General features: G+C 56.5%; 3 protein-coding genes across 6 annotated transcripts in view; 1 reads left to right on the top strand and 2 right to left on the bottom strand.

Moving 5' to 3' along the window:
- PNKD (PNKD metallo-beta-lactamase domain containing) overlaps nucleotides 1-3538 on the bottom strand; it is a 76357-nt gene extending 72819 nt beyond the window's left edge. Inside the window, exons 1-3 of one of the 2 annotated variants that reach the window (XM_054478522.2) lie at nucleotides 3405-3538; nucleotides 2458-2626; nucleotides 1052-1429 (exon numbers count right to left, since the gene is read on the bottom strand). In XM_054478522.2, the coding sequence (XP_054334497.1) occupies nucleotides 1237-1429; nucleotides 2458-2626; nucleotides 3405-3471 (429 nt within the window). In that variant the 5' untranslated portion in view covers nucleotides 3472-3538 and the 3' untranslated portion in view covers nucleotides 1052-1236. Of the gene's footprint in view, nucleotides 1-1051; nucleotides 1430-2457; nucleotides 2627-3404 lie in introns of those variants that run through there. The other variant, XM_054478520.2, reaches the window with a different exon arrangement.
- Nucleotides 3539-3649: 111 nt separating this feature from the next.
- AAMP (angio associated migratory cell protein) lies at nucleotides 3650-9902 on the top strand. 2 transcript variants are annotated; one of them, XM_054478501.2, is made up of 11 exons: nucleotides 3650-4040; nucleotides 4475-4627; nucleotides 6391-6510; nucleotides 7047-7186; nucleotides 7446-7590; nucleotides 7886-7969; nucleotides 8087-8202; nucleotides 8351-8454; nucleotides 8572-8662; nucleotides 8858-9012; nucleotides 9423-9902. In XM_054478501.2, the coding sequence occupies exons 1-11, from the start codon at nucleotides 3920-3922 to the stop codon at nucleotides 9496-9498; spliced, it is 1305 nt and encodes a 434-aa protein (XP_054334476.1). In that variant the 5' UTR covers nucleotides 3650-3919; the 3' UTR covers nucleotides 9499-9902. The 2 variants fall into 2 exon arrangements, with proteins under 2 accessions (XP_054334476.1, XP_054334475.1); XM_054478500.1 differs by having other exon boundaries at nucleotides 3808-4040; nucleotides 4472-4627.
- Nucleotides 9903-10120: 218 nt separating this feature from the next.
- On the bottom strand, nucleotides 10121-15131 carry GPBAR1 (G protein-coupled bile acid receptor 1). 2 transcript variants are annotated; one of them, XM_063647946.1, is made up of 2 exons: nucleotides 14848-15131; nucleotides 10121-11351 (listed from the first exon to the last, which is right to left on the bottom strand). In XM_063647946.1, the coding sequence occupies exon 2, from the start codon at nucleotides 11304-11306 to the stop codon at nucleotides 10314-10316; it is 993 nt and encodes a 330-aa protein (XP_063504016.1). In that variant the 5' UTR covers nucleotides 11307-11351; nucleotides 14848-15131; the 3' UTR covers nucleotides 10121-10313. The 2 variants fall into 2 exon arrangements, with proteins under 2 accessions (XP_063504016.1, XP_054334472.1); XM_054478497.2 differs by lacking the exon at nucleotides 14848-15131 and adding an exon at nucleotides 12815-13101.

The following is a 15131-nucleotide window of genomic DNA, read 5'->3' as shown; positions in this document are numbered from 1 at the left end:
TCACACTGGATCACTGGATATGGAAGAGATCTCTTGGCTGTAGTGCTTGACCTTTTTTGTACCATGGACCCTTTCCAAAAGCTCATGAGAGCTAACTCTCTTCCCCAAAGAGCTGTATGTATACCTACAGTTTTGCAGATGGAGGAGGGGATGGACTGCAGGTTCAGTCCATGTCAACTCCTGTCTTAGAAATCACCAGTCCCATCTCTTACGAAATGAGGAAACTGGGCCTGGTGCGGTGGCTCACACCTGTTAACTCCAGCACTTTGGGAGGCCGAGGGCAGGGGGGGCATCACCGGAGGTCAAGAGTTTGAGACCAGCCAGACCAAACATGGTGAAACCCATCTCTACTAAAAGTACAAAAAAAAAAAAATTAACTGGGAGTGGCGGTGAGTGCCTGTAATCCCAGCTACTCTGGAGGCTGAGGCAGGAGAATCGCTTGAACCCAGAAGGTGGAGGTTGCAGTGAGCTGAGATCATGCCATTGTACTCCAGCCTGGGCAACAAGAGTGAAACTCTGTCTCAAAAAAAAAATAAATAAGTAAAAAAAAATCCAAAAAAAAAATAAAAACACGAAAAGTAACTGGGCATGGTGGCACTCACCTGTGGTCCCAGCTACTCAGGAGGCTGAGGTGTAGGAGGATCACTTGAGCCCAGGAGGTGGAGGTTGCAGTGAGCTGACGATCACACCACTGCACTCCAGCCTAGGTAACAGAGCGAGACTCCATCTCAAAAAAAAAAAACAAATGAGGAAACTGAGGCCCAGAGTCGAGTCATTTGGATTCAACTGCTAAAGAGCAGTGCTTTTTTTTTTGCCTCCACACCCTGAATACCTTCTTTGATTCTCTTTATTGTTTCAAGGCTGAGCGGGACCCCACCCTCCTGGCCGACAGCTCTGAGGGCTTGGTCCCGAGGGCTGGGGCCTAGGCTGGTTGCACTTAAGTCTCTGGGTTTGCCCCACCATCCAGCTGGGAACACTGAGCTCTGTGAGAGGGAGCACACATGAGTAACCAGCCCCTCCCATCCCAAGGGACTTACAAACCCAGACCTGGTTCCTTTCTACTAAACACTCAATAACTTTATTTGCCTTTGGCTGGCTCCTTGGTGTGGGGCGGGGTAGGGTTTGGCAACAGCCTGGGCTTCATGCGCCCTCTGGTGGACCTCAGAGGCACGAACTGGAATCCGGGCCAAACCTGAGGACTTAACAGTCAATAGCCTAGGAGGGTCGCAGCGCTCCTCAGGTCTGCACCCCAGACCCAACATCAGGGGACGAGGCACGCTGGGAGGAAGCCCTGAACCTCTGGCTCTCATACTCGCCCGTGTTGGACAACCGCATGTTCTGCCGAGCCTTCATCTGCTTCACACGGTCCTTGTCCACTTCCCGCTTGGTGAGGATGAAGAGGAGGATACCACAAGGGAAGCCGATGGCCCTACGGGTGGGGAGATGTGCACGGGGTTTGGGGAGGGGCCGAGCCTGAGCCAGAGGAGCTGGGGGGAGTCATTCTAGCTTCATCAATTGCATGAATGCTGTAATACCTCTTACAGTCTATTCGTCCTCTGTGCTGGCTGCTGGAGGGACCCACACAAATCAGATCCTGTCACTTCCCTGCTTAAAACCCCGTAACTCCATCACTTCCTGGCCAAGTCCAAACTCCTAGGCATGGCACAAAAGGCCCAATGTGGCTGGGTTTCTGCCTATCTCTTTTCTCCTCCCCCCTAGAGCCTGATCCTCGGCACGAACCCTGCATTCCCGCAATAGCACCTGTGCAGGATTTTCCAGGCAGCCCTGATGCTTTCCCTCTCTGAGACTTGGCCAAGGTGCCCTCCCAGTTTTCCCCTCTTAAGCTAAGTAACCACTGCTTGGGAGGCACTTTGGTGTGGGGGAAAGAGCATGGAGTCACAGACTAGGTGAGAATCCTAGCTCAGTCTCAGTTCCTTCCTCTGTGAAATGGGGATGTAATATTTATCTCAAATACTAAAACATTACATGGCAAAGTACTGGCACACCTCACATGCAGAAAAAAATGTTGATTTCTTCCTCCTTTCCTTTTAATATTGGTCAATAATATGTATTAAGGTCAGAGTCAGAGCCCAATCACAATGTTCATAACGCCTTCTGAGTACTACTATACAACTAGTACAAGCTCACATGATCTCAACGAACTACTTACTTAAACTTGGGTCTCACTCCAAGCTCCCAAAAGGGAGGATGAGGCCAGGGACCCAAGTCTGAATCAGATCAACTCAGCTTACTCCACAATAAACCCACTATCTTCTCAATTCCACATACTTTCCCACCTCCACTGCCCCACCCCTCTGAGATTCCAATCGAACCCAACAATTCTGTTCCCACAACTTTGGATTCAGCTCGCCACCTGAAACTTGGAGAAGTTTCTGAGTCCTGCCCTCCCCTACAAGTCACGCCCCGTTGGTGGGCAAAGGGGTGGTTAAAACTCACCAGGCCAGTCCCACAGCTTTCATGGGGTTCTTGCCCCTCTTTCTGGGAATGTATTCCAGCTCCGGGGATAGGGGTTCAGGTTCCTCCTTGCCCTCTGGGGAGCTGTGGCTTTGCAGGGCCCGGGTCCTGTTATGAGAAGCCTTGTTAGCTGTGGCTCCTGCGAGAATCCCTGTGGATGGAGGTAAGGAAGGTCAGTAAGAAGAGATGAGAAGAAAGCAAGCGGGGAGGTGGGGGGCAGTAAGGGCTTGGGAGGAGCGGCTGAGATCTGGGGAAGGGGAGTGACTGCAGTCTGAAATAACAAGTGCCAAGGAGAATCCAAAGGGAAATGAGAAAATCGCCACCGAGGTGGCACCTTTGGAAGCCACTTCCACGTCACTGCGGGCTCATCACCCTGGTGCCAGGACGAAAAGCTTCGCTGTTCTTCCTCAGACGACAGCATGGGAAGGACTGCAGTGGGACTCACATGAGACGTATGAAGGAAATCCGGGAAAAGGTTTTGAAACTGCGAATGTTAGCACTGGAAGGGACCTTAAAGATAGTCTACTCCATCCCTTGCACTGTATGGAAGAGGAAACCGAAGCCCTGAGAGAAAAACTGCTTTGCCCAAGGTCAAACTGCTAATTATCCGGGGTTGGAACCCAAGCCTCCAGAAGCCCGGGGCTCTTTCCTCTGCACTGCGGTGAGTGTGAAACACCTGGAGCGCGGGAGTCTAACAGGCTTCCTAGGAGCTCCCTCTTGCAGCAAGACCCCGGAGGTGTCGAGCAACCCGAAGGCGGGGGGATGCACTGGGTGACCTCTAAAGAGCATCTCTGAACCCCCAGACTCTAAGATCTTGCAGAAAAGTGTGGGCAGGAACCAAGAGCCCTGACCTCCTGCTATCGTCGGGTTGGATGTGAAAGAAAAGGGATCTTCTGCAGTCCTGCCCTCCCCGGGGTCCCTCTCCTTACCCCGGAGGACGCGGGCATTTCTCGCCCCCCGGCCCTTCAGCGCCGTAGCAGCTACCACCGCCGCCATGTTCAGATCCCACTCCCCTTCACCGCGCTCCCCGCCGGGAATTGTAGTTTGCGTAAGGGGCCTCCCCCGCTCCTTCCGTCCTGCCTACAGACCAGAAACTACATCTCCCAGAAGCCCGCAGAGCGGACCCAGGAGAACTACTCTTCCCAGGAGACCCCGGAGGCGCGCACGCTCGCTTGTTTCCCTCCAGTTGGGGGCGGAGTCAGATGGGGCGGAGTTTGGGTTCTCTGCGCCACGCCCCGGCCCCGTCTTCCAATGCCGCTCTGTGATTGGTGGGGCGGCCAGCCAACCTTCGTAGCTATTGGTCGAACGGCCGTCGCTCTTCCTGCCGGGGAGTCGCCTACGCCTACTTCCTCCCGGGAGGAGGGGCTCGAGTTCCGCGTCGTCGCGCAGAGCTGACTCTGGGAGGCGTTTGGGCCCAGAGAAGTGAATCCGCCGCTTGCGCCGCATGGAGTCCGAATCGGAAAGCGGGGCTGCTGCTGACACCCCCCCACTGGAGACCCTAAGCTTCCATGGTGACGAAGAGATTATCGAGGTGGTAGAACTTGATCCCGGTCCGCCGGACCCAGGTGAGAACTGCCGCTCCTCAGGCCATGGGACAGGAGACGCTCACCCCTGGCCTCTGACCCCTGCTTTTCCCCGCTCCCCTCCACACCCGACCGGTCATTCCTACCGATATCCCTCTTCCCCTCCTCCCCCACTCCCATCCTCACACTTAGTTCTCAGGCCTGGCTGGGGTGGGGGTTCCCTGACGCCTCCTCTGGCCCTTCCCCTCACACACCCCCTTCCCATCATCCCCTTGGCCCTCCCTTACCTCACGGTCGCTGGCCAGCCGTGGCCTCCCGTCCTGTGTCCCGCGCGCCCCCCCGGACCCCCGTGTGTCTGACTCCACCTTCCCCTCTCGCCACATGACCCGCCCCAGCCTCAGGCCTCCTCATCATGCTTCTTTCCGTACCTCTTACCGCCTCCCGAGCCCCATCTTCTAACCCTCTCCCCAAAGCAGATGACCTGGCCCAGGAGATGGAAGATGTGGACTTTGAGGAAGAAGAGGAGGAAGAGGGCAACGAAGAGGGCTGGGTTCTAGAACCCCAGGAAGGGGTGGTCGGCAGCATGGAGGGCCCCGACGATAGCGAGGTCACCTTTGCATTGCACTCAGGTAGGTCTTTGAGGCGATCCACCTCAAATCAGTTTAGGTGGGCGTGTAAGCATTAAACATCAGCCATGGACAGAACGTTATGGGGGACACAGAGATGGGCAAGATGCTGGCCTTGCGCTGGAGGAGCCCACAGGTGGGAAGGTGTGACAGAATGGATGATTGCTTGGCTTCTGGCATCAGTCGAGACACCAGGCTTCAAGTCCTCCCTCTGCTTTGCCAGTTAACCTTGATTAACCTCTTAGTTTTCTTTTAAAAAGTTATCTTTGGCCGGGCGCGGTGGCTCACTCCTGAAATCCCAGCACTTTAGGAGAGTGAGGCAGGTGGATCACTTCAGGTCAGGAGTTCGAGACCAGCCTGGCCAACATGGCAAAACCCAGTCTCTACTAAAAATACAAAAATTTGGCTGGGCGTGGTGGCTCACGCCTGTAATCCCAGCACTTTAGGAGGCCCAGGCAGGCGGATCACAAGGTCAGGAGTTCCAGACCAGCCTGGCCAATATGGTGAAACCCCGTCTCTACTAAAAATACAAAAATTAGCTGGGCCTGGTAGCCGGCACCTGTAGTCCCAGCTACTCGGGAGGCTGAGGCAGGAGAATTGCTTGAACCCGGGAGGCGGAGGTTGCAGTGGACCAAGACTGCGCCATTGCACTCCAGCCTGGGCAACAGAATGACAGTCTGTCTCCAGAAAAAAAAAAAAAGTTATCTTTGATAAAAGCTGATGAAAATAGTGAGTATAAAATTAGAGATAATTGGCCAGGTGTGGTGGCTCGCGCCTGTAATCACAGCACTTTGGAAGGCCAAGGCGGGTGGATCACCTGAGGTCAGGAGTTCAAGACCAGCCTGGCCAACATGGTGAAACCTCATCTCTACTAAAAATAAAAAAAAAATTAGCTGGGTGTGGTGGCATATGCCTGTAATCCCAGCTACTAGGGAGGCTGAGGAAGGAGAATCACTTGAACCTGGGAGGCGGAGGTTGCATTGAGCTGAGATTGCGCCACTGTGCTTCGGCCTGGGCGACAGAGCAAGATTCCATCTCAAAAAAATAAAAGGAGAGATAATTATATCTTTTTGAGCATATTTTATATAACTTTCTCAAGTGCTAGTTCTTAGTAAGAAACTGTTGCCGGGCACAGTGGCTCATGCCTGTAATCCCAGCACTTTGGGAGGCCGAGGTGGGTGGATCACAAGATCAGGGGTTCGAGACCAGCCTGACCAACATGGTGAAACCCCGTCTCTACTAAAAATACAAAAATTAGCTGAGTGTGGTGGCGGGCGCCTGTAATCCCAGCTACTCAGGAGGCTGAGGCAGGAGAATTGCTTGAACCTGGGAGGCGGAGGTTGCAGTGAGCTGAGATCGTGCCACTGCACTCCAGCCTGGGCGACAGAGCAAGACTCTGTCTTAAAAAAAAAAAAAGAAACCCTTAACGTGATGCTCTCCTCACTCTGTACCCAACCCCGGTCGCATCCCATGCTGAGAACTGTAAGCCCTGCACCTGTCCCCACCTCTTGTCCATGGCGTTGGTGTTGGGTGGTGAGGGGAGTCACACAGTGAGGGGATCTACTCTGGCAAATAGGGAGCTTGGCAAATATGGGAAGGATCTGACAACCCGATTCTTGAAACTTAGAAGAACTTGGATGTGCCTGTGTTTTCCAGGAGGAAAGACACGCTTTGGGTGAAAGGGGGTGGGTTTCCTGAAGGTTCTGAAGGACAGAGCCCTAGGTGGGAGCTCTGTCCCCTTACCCATGGAATATCTCTTGGGACAGCATCTGTGTTTTGTGTGAGCCTGGACCCCAAGACCAATACCTTGGCAGTGACCGGGGGTGAAGATGACAAAGCCTTCGTATGGCGGCTCAGCGATGGGGAGCTGCTCTTTGAGTGTGCAGGTGAGGGGGCCGAGGTAGAGGACTGGGAGAGGTCATATTGTTTTGGAAGATCTTAGGAGGCTGGCCTGCAGTGGTTGTGCATCCAACAGCCACTTAGTGACGTCTCTTTTGTGCCAGCTCTGTGCTGGGCCCCAGGGACGCAGGGAGAATACTAGTGTGTTTTGGGCACAGAGGCAGGAGGCACTAATTGGCCAAGGGAATCCAGGAAAGGTCAGAGAAGGCCACATTAGTATAGGAGCAGTTGGGTAGAGGGGAGGACGTGGGATTGCGGGCAGAGGTGTAGAGTGGACAGAAGGGGGAAGGCATAGGAGGCTGGGGCTTGGTCTGGTTGAGTGAGGGCCAGCAGTGTCTCTCCTGGGCGGACATGGGAGTATTGGTTCCTAGAGTGGCGGTGAGTTTCAGCACCTGTTCTGCTCAGTCCCGCCCCTCTTTTTTTTCCTAGCGGGTCCTTTCAGGGGGCCAGATACCAGAATCACATGCCCCCAGCACCAGGTACCCTATTTTTTTCCTCTGTTTCTGCCCACTTTTCTTTGAAGGCCATAAAGACTCTGTGACTTGTGCTGGTTTCAGCCATGACTCCACTCTAGTGGCCACAGGGGACATGAGTGGCCTCTTGAAAGTGTGGCAGGTGGACACCAAGGAGGAGGTCTGGTCCTTTGAAGCGGGAGACCTGGAGGTAAGATCATCAGAGCGGGAGTCAGCTCTGTGGGGCCTTGGGTTGTTGGGGGTGCAAGCTTGGGAGGCCAGTTCTGCCTTTATTGCGCCAAGCCAGCTCTGAGCCAATGCGCCCCAAGGCACAGGAAGAATGTCTACCTGCTACCTGGAAAGTCCCCGCGGAACCCCAGAGGCAGGAAACCTTGGGTGGAGCTCATGGGGCAGGCTTCTAGGTGGGATGAGGTGACGGGCCTCCCTGCTGCCCCTTCTTCCCTGTCCAGTGGATGGAGTGGCATCCTCGGGCACCTGTCCTGTTGGCGGGCACAGCCGATGGCAACACCTGGATGTGGAAAGTCCCGAATGGTGACTGCAAGACCTTCCAGGGTCCCAACTGCCCAGCCACCTGTGGCCGAGTCCTCCCTGATGGTGAGAGCATCTCCCTTATGTGACCTTTCCCGAGTGCAGAGGCTGAATCCCGGGGTATACACCTCCCAGAGCAGCCTTCTGGGTCACAGCCGGCAAACTGTGAGGCCTGCCCTTTGCAATGCTGACCTCCTGGGCCCCAAAGCTCACAGCGCCTCCTTCCTGCTCTGAACTTACCTGTGATTCCTGGGGCAGTGTCTGGGCCCTTCCACTCTTCTTTCCTCTCCCTCTCCCCGTTCCCTTGCTTAGTGTATCTGAGCGTGCCCTCTGCCCTCTCTTCATCTGTGCCTCTCTTCAGGGAAGAGAGCTGTGGTAGGCTATGAAGATGGGACCATCAGGATTTGGGACCTGAAGCAGGGAAGCCCTATCCATGTACTGAAAGGTATCAGAGGTGGGGGAAGTGTTAACCTGGGCCTTTGTGGGGAGGGGCTGAGAACCTGGGGCAGGACTCAGAGGGGAGGTAGGACGAAGCCTGACTTGCCTCCCTGCTCTATGCTAGGGACTGAGGGTCACCAGGGCCCACTCACCTGTGTTGCCACCAACCAGGATGGCAGCTTGATCCTAACTGGCTCTGTGGACTGCCAGGCCAAGCTGGTCAGTGCCACTACTGGCAAGGTGAGTGGACCTGGAGCCCGGCTGGGTCCTCCGCTTTCCCGACTCCTCTCCTTCCTTCCTGGGTCTTCACTGTCTCCTCTCCCCACCATCTTTCTCTCCATCAAGCACCCGGATTCCGGGTCCTCCTCTGATCCTCTCTGGCTTTCAGGTGGTGGGTGTTTTTAGACCTGAGACTGTGGCCTCCCAGCCCAGCCTGGGAGAAGGGGAGGAGAGTGAGTCCAACTCGGTGGAGTCCTTGGGCTTCTGCAGTGTGTGAGTGAGGATGGGGAGAGGGGTTTGTGGGAGGGGCCTGGGCTGGGGGCCCGGGGGGAGGGCAGGGCGTGTGAGTCCAGGCCCTCATGAGTCTTCATGGTACGCTTCTCTGCCCAGGATGCCCCTGGCAGCTGTTGGCTACCTGGATGGGACCTTGGCCATCTATGACCTGGCTACGCAGACTCTTAGGCATCAGTGTCAGCACCAGGTACGGGCAGCTGGAGCTGGGGTCCCTGTGGGCTGTGTCCATAGTGGTGGGGAAGCCCAGGCCTCCAGGAGCATCTACCCCAGATCTGGCTCCTGCCTGGCCCTTGTGTGTGGCTGTCCCTCTTTGAGAATTGGGAGCATGGCTCTCAGCTCTCCCGCCAACCTCCGCCCTGCCTCTGTCATTCCTCGGGGGCAGTCGGGCATCGTGCAGCTGCTGTGGGAGGCAGGCACTGCCGTGGTATATACCTGCAGCCTGGATGGCATCGTGCGCCTCTGGGATGCCCGGACCGGCCGCCTGCTTACTGACTACCGGGGCCACACGGCCGAGATCCTGGACTTTGCCCTCAGCAAGTAAGTGAATTGGCCAAGGGCTGGGATCTTTGTGTATTTGGAAGGTGGGAGTAGTATGTGGGGGACACAGGATCCTTGGGGTGTGGGAAGGGATTCCTAAGGCAGGAATGCAGAGAGGCCTGAGGGTTCACAGCCCAGCCCCCATTCCAGTGGCTGACAGTGACCCTCCGGGGCCCCACGTCTCAGTCATGAGGGAGAGGCTGAGACTGATTTTCCCCATCGGAGTCAGCTCTGCTTCTCCCGTGCTGGGGGCTTCCTCTAATCCCCTCCATGCTGGCTGCAGAGATGTCGGCCCAGTGCTAGGCACTAGGGTCCTAGAACTGAGGGTGTGCTGGAGGAGCCCACCCTAGGGCCCCTGGGGGTGGGCTTAGGTCCCCCAGTCTCTGCCATCACATGCTTTCTGTTTACAGAGATGCCTCCCTGGTGGTGACCACGTCAGGAGACCACAAAGCGAAAGTATTTTGTGTCCAAAGGCCTGACCGTTAATGGCTGCAGCCCCTGCCTGTGTGTCTGGTGTTGAGGGGACGAAGGGACCCCTGCCCCTGTCTGCCAGCGGAGGCAGTAGGGCACAGAGGGAAGAGGAGGGTGGGGCCCTGGATGACTTTCCAGCCTCTTCAACTGACTTGCTCCTCTCTCCTTTTCTTGTCTTTAGAGACCCAGCCCAGGGCCCTCCCACCCTTGCCCAGACCTGGTGGGCCCTTCAGAGGGAGGGGTGGACCTGTTTCTCTTTCACTTTCATTTGCTGGTGTGAGCCATGGGGTGTGTATTTGTATGTGGGGAGTAGGTGTTTGAGGTTCCCGTTCTTTCCCTTCCCAAGTCTCTGGGGGTGGAAAGGAGGAAGAGATACTAGTTAAAGATTTTAAAAATGTAAATAAAATATACTTCCCAGATACAGTGTCTGTGTGGATTTTGTGATGGCTGGACCCTAGGAGGAGCTAGCGAGGGCCCTGTCAGGGCAAGGCTGTCCCGCAGAATCGGCTGGATATTGAGTTGTGCCAGCTCCCTATCTCCAGGGGTGGTCTGTGCGCACGACACTTCTTGCCTGCCTGGAGTCGGACTCTGCCTTAATCCACGCGTATGTCTGTAGGTTCTTTCTATTGTTGGTGTGTTGAGCCATTTCCTCCTGCCTCGCCCTGAGATATGGAATGAGATAATCATAAACTGCCAGAGGAGGTTTATTCAGTCAGTGTGGGGTCAAACGGAGGCAGGGTCTCTGATCCAGAGAAGTGGGGCCCAGTGGAGACAGGCTGGATGGCTGAGCTGGACGGATGCTCTGGTAGGAGTCAGCAGAGGCCCTTCCTTTAGTTCAAGTCCAGGTCGACGCTGCTTTGGCTGCTTGGGTGGTAGGCAATGCTGGGGCCGGGACTGTCCCGGGAGGCTCTTCCCCGCAGCCCCTGCAGGAAGCTTTGGGCGGCTGCCCTCCAGGGGGCTGTGTAGCGCTGATCACCCAGCCCCATGGCCACGGGCACTGCCGCTGCACTGGCACTTCCCAGGGAGAGGAGGGACAACAGAGTCCCAGGCCCCAGTGGCGGGCGCTGCTCATAGGCCAGGACTGAGAGGAGCAGTGTGGCCACGTAGGGCCCCCAGCACAGCCCGAAGAGCAGCATGGCTCCAGCCTGCGCCCTTGCCTGCCTCCAGGTAAGGGCCCGGGCCAGGGCCGAGGGCTCATCGCGGCACACTGCCCGCTCCAGTCGGCAGATGTCCTGCAGCTGGCGGTGGGCAGTGGCCAGCACGCGGACAGAGAGGAAGGCAGCAGCACCCACGGCGGGCAGCAGGAGCCCATAGACTTCGAGGTACAGGTAGGGGGCTGGGAAGATAGCCTGGGAGCTGCAGTTGGCACCAGGGGTCCAGTGGTTCCACCCCAGAGCGGGCAGACTGGCAAAGAGCAGGGGACTAGCCCAGGTGAGAAGCAGGGCCAGCCGAATGCTCCCAGGGGGCTGGAGTGGCCTCAGGACTGCCATGTAGCGCTCCCCGTGCACCAGCAAGAGGTTGGCGAGCAGGGAGAGGAAGGAGAAGTTGGGAGCCAAGTAGACGAGGAGGCAGGACCAGTAACCCCGGCGACTCTGGTTCCACAGCCCTGGCAACGTGGGCAACGCCAGACCCGTGAGCAGCCCAGCCAGCAGCAGGCTCAGGAAGAAGCAGCCAGCAGGCGGGCTGCGCAGGCGGCGGTCCCAGGCGATGCCCAGGGCTAGCAGCAGGTTCGCGGTGATGATGAGGCTTGCCAGGGCCAGGGAGAGCCCCAAAGCCCCCTTGGGAATGGGGCTGGGCACCTCGCCAGTGCTGTTGGGCGTCATCTTGGTCCTGGGGACAGGGGAGTCCTGGAGCGGCAGCTGGCATGCCTGCAGGATGGGGTGGCCAGAGTTAGGATGGGGCTGCAGGTCGTGTCCTCCTGGCAGGGCGGCATGTTAATCCAGGGGTGCAGACCCACAGGCTGTGGGCTGTATCATGTTCACTGATACACAGAATTTTTCAATTAATTGCCAATTAAACATTTATATAAAAAACTATCTTTGGTTTCTATTGAAAATTCAGGTCTGGCAACACGTATGTCCTATATGGTAGCAACCAGCCAGCGCTCACTGCTGGCTGCCCTTCTGACAGTCCCCACCCAGCCAGCTTTATCCATTTCTGGTATCTGCCTTTTCTGGGCAGCTGTGTTTAGGTCTCTTGTTTAGACTGAAAGGCGGGCCCATCCAGCCCCAAAGCATTTTGTGTATCCCTGCCTCCACCGGGGAGGCCCCTAAATGAGAGCATGGACCAGGGCTGGCTGGTGTGTAGTGGTCTTCCAGCCAGCCATTAGGTGACAGGCTCCAGCAGGCCAGGTCTCGGGCACTCTGCACCCTTCCCCCCATCTGTCCTTGCAGCCATCACAGCTCAGTGAGCAGCCTCCGGGTAGGACTTCCAGCCCATAAACTTGACTCGTCTTTGCTCCACACTAGCAACAGGGTCCTTCCTGGGAGCTGGAGGGAGGAGAGAAGCAGCCGGAGGGGACGTGTGGCAGTGAACATGGAGATGCCAGCAGCAAGGAGAGGGACTCCCCCACACCCCCAGGCCTGAGGCTGAGCCCAGAGGAGAGGGAAGAGGAGTCAGTGGGCAGAGCCTGGCTTCTCTGTGGCTCTCATCTGTCCCTGTACTTCCTGTCATTCCCTGGTCTCAGTCCTCCAGTGTCATGGCTCCGCTGCCACATCCTGGGGACAGGGGGAGGGGTCCTGGGTCCTGTGGGAACTCCTGCTTCTGTCAACAGGGGAGCAGCTGCTGTTGCTAGGATCCAAGTCAATAAGGAAAGGATTCATACCTCTCCCGTCCTCCAGGACAGGGGATCAGGGCCCCATGGCCGCCCTGAGCTGAGAGGAAGGAAGATGCTCCCCTTCCTTCCCAGGTTCCCCCAGCACCCCGAGCCTGGGCCTCCAAGGCCTTGTGCCCCCTTTCCCCTCCCCTAAGCACGTTTTCTCTTCCTCAATCTCTTCCAGTGCCCTCCACCCAGGATGTCTTTTCCTCTCTAGAGGCCTTGCAGTTTCTGTTCCCTTTCCCTGGGCATCATCAACTCTCTTAAGCCCCACGAGACTCAGGGTCCATTACCCCAAACCTGCCTGAGCTGGAGCTCCCAGCCCTAATCGGAATGATTCCCCCCACCTCACCTCCACTAGAACAGCGACAAAGGCAGGGAGCAGCCCCCAGGGGTGATTTCCCAGCAGGGTACAGGCTGTACCACCTGCACACCCCCGAGGGTCTGGTGGCTTGGGCTGGGTGTAGTAGCCTCTCCAGGATCTGGGGTTTGGGGGTTGGGGGAGTAGCTACTCACATAGCTGTTGGGAGCAGGTATTGCCTGCCCAGCCTGGGCCTTCCTGAGTGTCAGGGAGTTGCTGCAGCCAGCCCTGCAGGGGTTTGGACCATGTCTGGTGTCCTGGCTGAAGAGCACAAGTGGACCAAGTGCATGCTGTCTCCACCCAGTGGGGACAGCAGGGCCAGGCTCTCCTACCCAGGCTCTGCCCCTGTCTAGGTTCTCAGAGGGATGGAGAAATGAGGCTGGCAGGACTCAGTCCCGGCCCCGCCTCTGGGAGGGTGGGACCTGGCATATTCCGAACTGCAGCAACTGGGAGGCCTGCCTCCCCCTCCCACTCAGTGCCCCTCTCCCCCTGCCACCTAGGTGGCAGTTTCCCTACTCCAGCTCGGAGTAATCTGAGAAATGCATTCCAGTTAATGAATAATAATGATTGACTTACCCCTCCCGACTTCCCGCCTCAGCTGATGCACTTACATTTAAGCCCCTGGACTGGCCAGCCAGCTGACAGCACACCAGGCTCCCTCCACACTTCCGTGTGTGATGGTGGCAGTGGTGGGTGTTTGGGGCCTGAGGATCTTCACTCCCCCATCCCATCACCTGATGGGCCTTTCAGTTTCTAAGGCCAGACTTGCCTTCCTGAATCTGGGGTCATTCCACACTTTTCTCAACTGCTTTTTGAGTCAAGTTCTGAACTATGAGGGACAAATGGCTCTGGGGATGTGACCTTGGGTAAGGTACTACTGGGCCTTGGTTTTTGCCTGTGTTAAAATGGGAACAAGAAAAACCACCTCTAATTAAGGTCGTGGTGGGGAATATCACAGGATAACACATATGCTGCATATACCCCAGTGCATGGCCCTTGATGGGTGGGGGTTTGCCCCAACGAACGGCTCCCTCTCTTTCCTCCCCCACGATGAAGAGGCATGAGCTGGCGCTGGAATCAGAGCTGTCTGGATCCTTTTTTAAAAAGCCAGTGGACTTGGGCAAATGACTAAAGTTCTCTTGCCTTAGTTTCCTCATCTGTGAAATGGGGCCCATAGTTGTACTCACCTATTGTGAGACTAAATGAGTTCCCGTGTGATGAGGACTCAGATCAACACTTGGCCCTTCAGCACTCCGCGACAGGCAGTGATAGCTGGGAACATTATTAGGATTTCTGCCTTTCTCTGCACTTGGCCCCTCTAAGACAGATCTGCTGAGAGGGGCACATGGGGAGCTTGGGAAAAGCAAGAGGGGAGTGACACCTTTGCTGCCTACAGGGAAGCTGAGGAAACCAGGTATATTGAGAGGGAAGGGCAAGTTCAAGGCTGGGAAGCCAGAAGTGGTGCCTTGATTTCCACCTTGTATCAAGTGTGGCTTTGGAGTGAGAGGGAGGAGAGAAGCCCAGCCACACTCCCTTAAGGCCTGAAATGGGAGGGAACAGGCGGAAACTGCAGCAGGAAAGCTGGGACTGGGGGCGAGACATTAGGAAACACTTGCTGGCTGAACAGCGCAAGTAAATGGAGCAAAGTGACTTTGGTGCTCTCCGGGAGAGCTGGGCCTGAAGGGCTGGAGGCCCGTGGAGTGTGGCTCTGCCAGTTCTGCACAGCCAGTCAGGGATCCTGGAGAGGAGGGACTTCTGTTGGGACAAAAAGTGGGAAGAGGAAAGCATCCAGCCTCAAATCCATCCTCAAGGGAGCTGGTGGGTCGGGAGGACGCAGGGTTCCAGGGCCGGCCCTCAGAACCACGCGATCTGGTCGGGCAGAAGTCACAGGCTCTGGGAGAGTTCAGCCTGGGGCCTGAACAGAAGTGGGTATGGGACCCTTCTGATATGGGACTGCCAGGAATAAACAGACCTCCTGTTCCCAGCCCCGGCCTGCTCCCCGTGGGATCCAGGATGTCTGTTTCTTCTCTGCTGCTCTGTCTAAACACTGTGTGTGGGATGTGTGTGAAGGGGGACAGATTAGGCGGTGGCAGCCAGGGAGCCTTGGCTGTCTCCTGCTCAGCCTCGTTTCTCCCTTACTAGATCATCTAGTTCCTGTCTGTTCCATCAAGTCCTGGGGCTGACTCACCCCCTAGCTTCTCCCTTCAGCCACGGAAGGCTCTGGTGCAAGCTGTCTTCAGATGCTCCGTCCAGCTGACTGTGCCCGGACCCCATTCTCCTTTCCTCAGGCAGAGCCTGAATGGGGGTGACCAATCCAGACTCTGGCATGGAATCCTCCTGTGCCTCCTTTGTCTGCTTCCATTCTCTTAGCTATCTGAATTTCTCTCTGTTGACCCACAATGTCTGGGACTGGGTGAGTGTCATGCTGGCCGCGGGTACTAGCTCTGGACCAGTGGAGGCAGCAGGGACGGG

Source organism: Pongo pygmaeus, chromosome 11 (assembly GCF_028885625.2).
Source record: "Pongo pygmaeus isolate AG05252 chromosome 11, NHGRI_mPonPyg2-v2.0_pri, whole genome shotgun sequence".
NCBI lineage: Eukaryota > Metazoa > Chordata > Mammalia > Primates > Hominidae > Pongo > Pongo pygmaeus.
The sequence above is the reverse complement of the archived record's forward strand: the minus strand, read 5'-3'. Positions and strand labels throughout refer to the sequence as shown.

Bases quoted from the DNA above. Each gene is read 5' to 3' on its own strand.
- AAMP (XM_054478500.1), top strand. From the start codon at position 3,920: ATGGAGTCCGAATCGGAAAGCGGGGCTGCTGCTGACACCCCCCCACTG. The intron at 4,628-6,390 runs GTAGGTCTTTGA...CTCTTGGGACAG, and splicing joins CACCTTTGCATTGCACTCAG to CATCTGTGTTTTGTGTGAGC. The intron at 6,511-7,046 runs GTGAGGGGGCCG...TTTTCTTTGAAG, and splicing joins GCTGCTCTTTGAGTGTGCAG to GCCATAAAGACTCTGTGACT.
- GPBAR1 (XM_063647946.1), bottom strand. From the start codon at position 11,306: ATGACGCCCAACAGCACTGGCGAGGTGCCCAGCCCCATTCCCAAGGGG.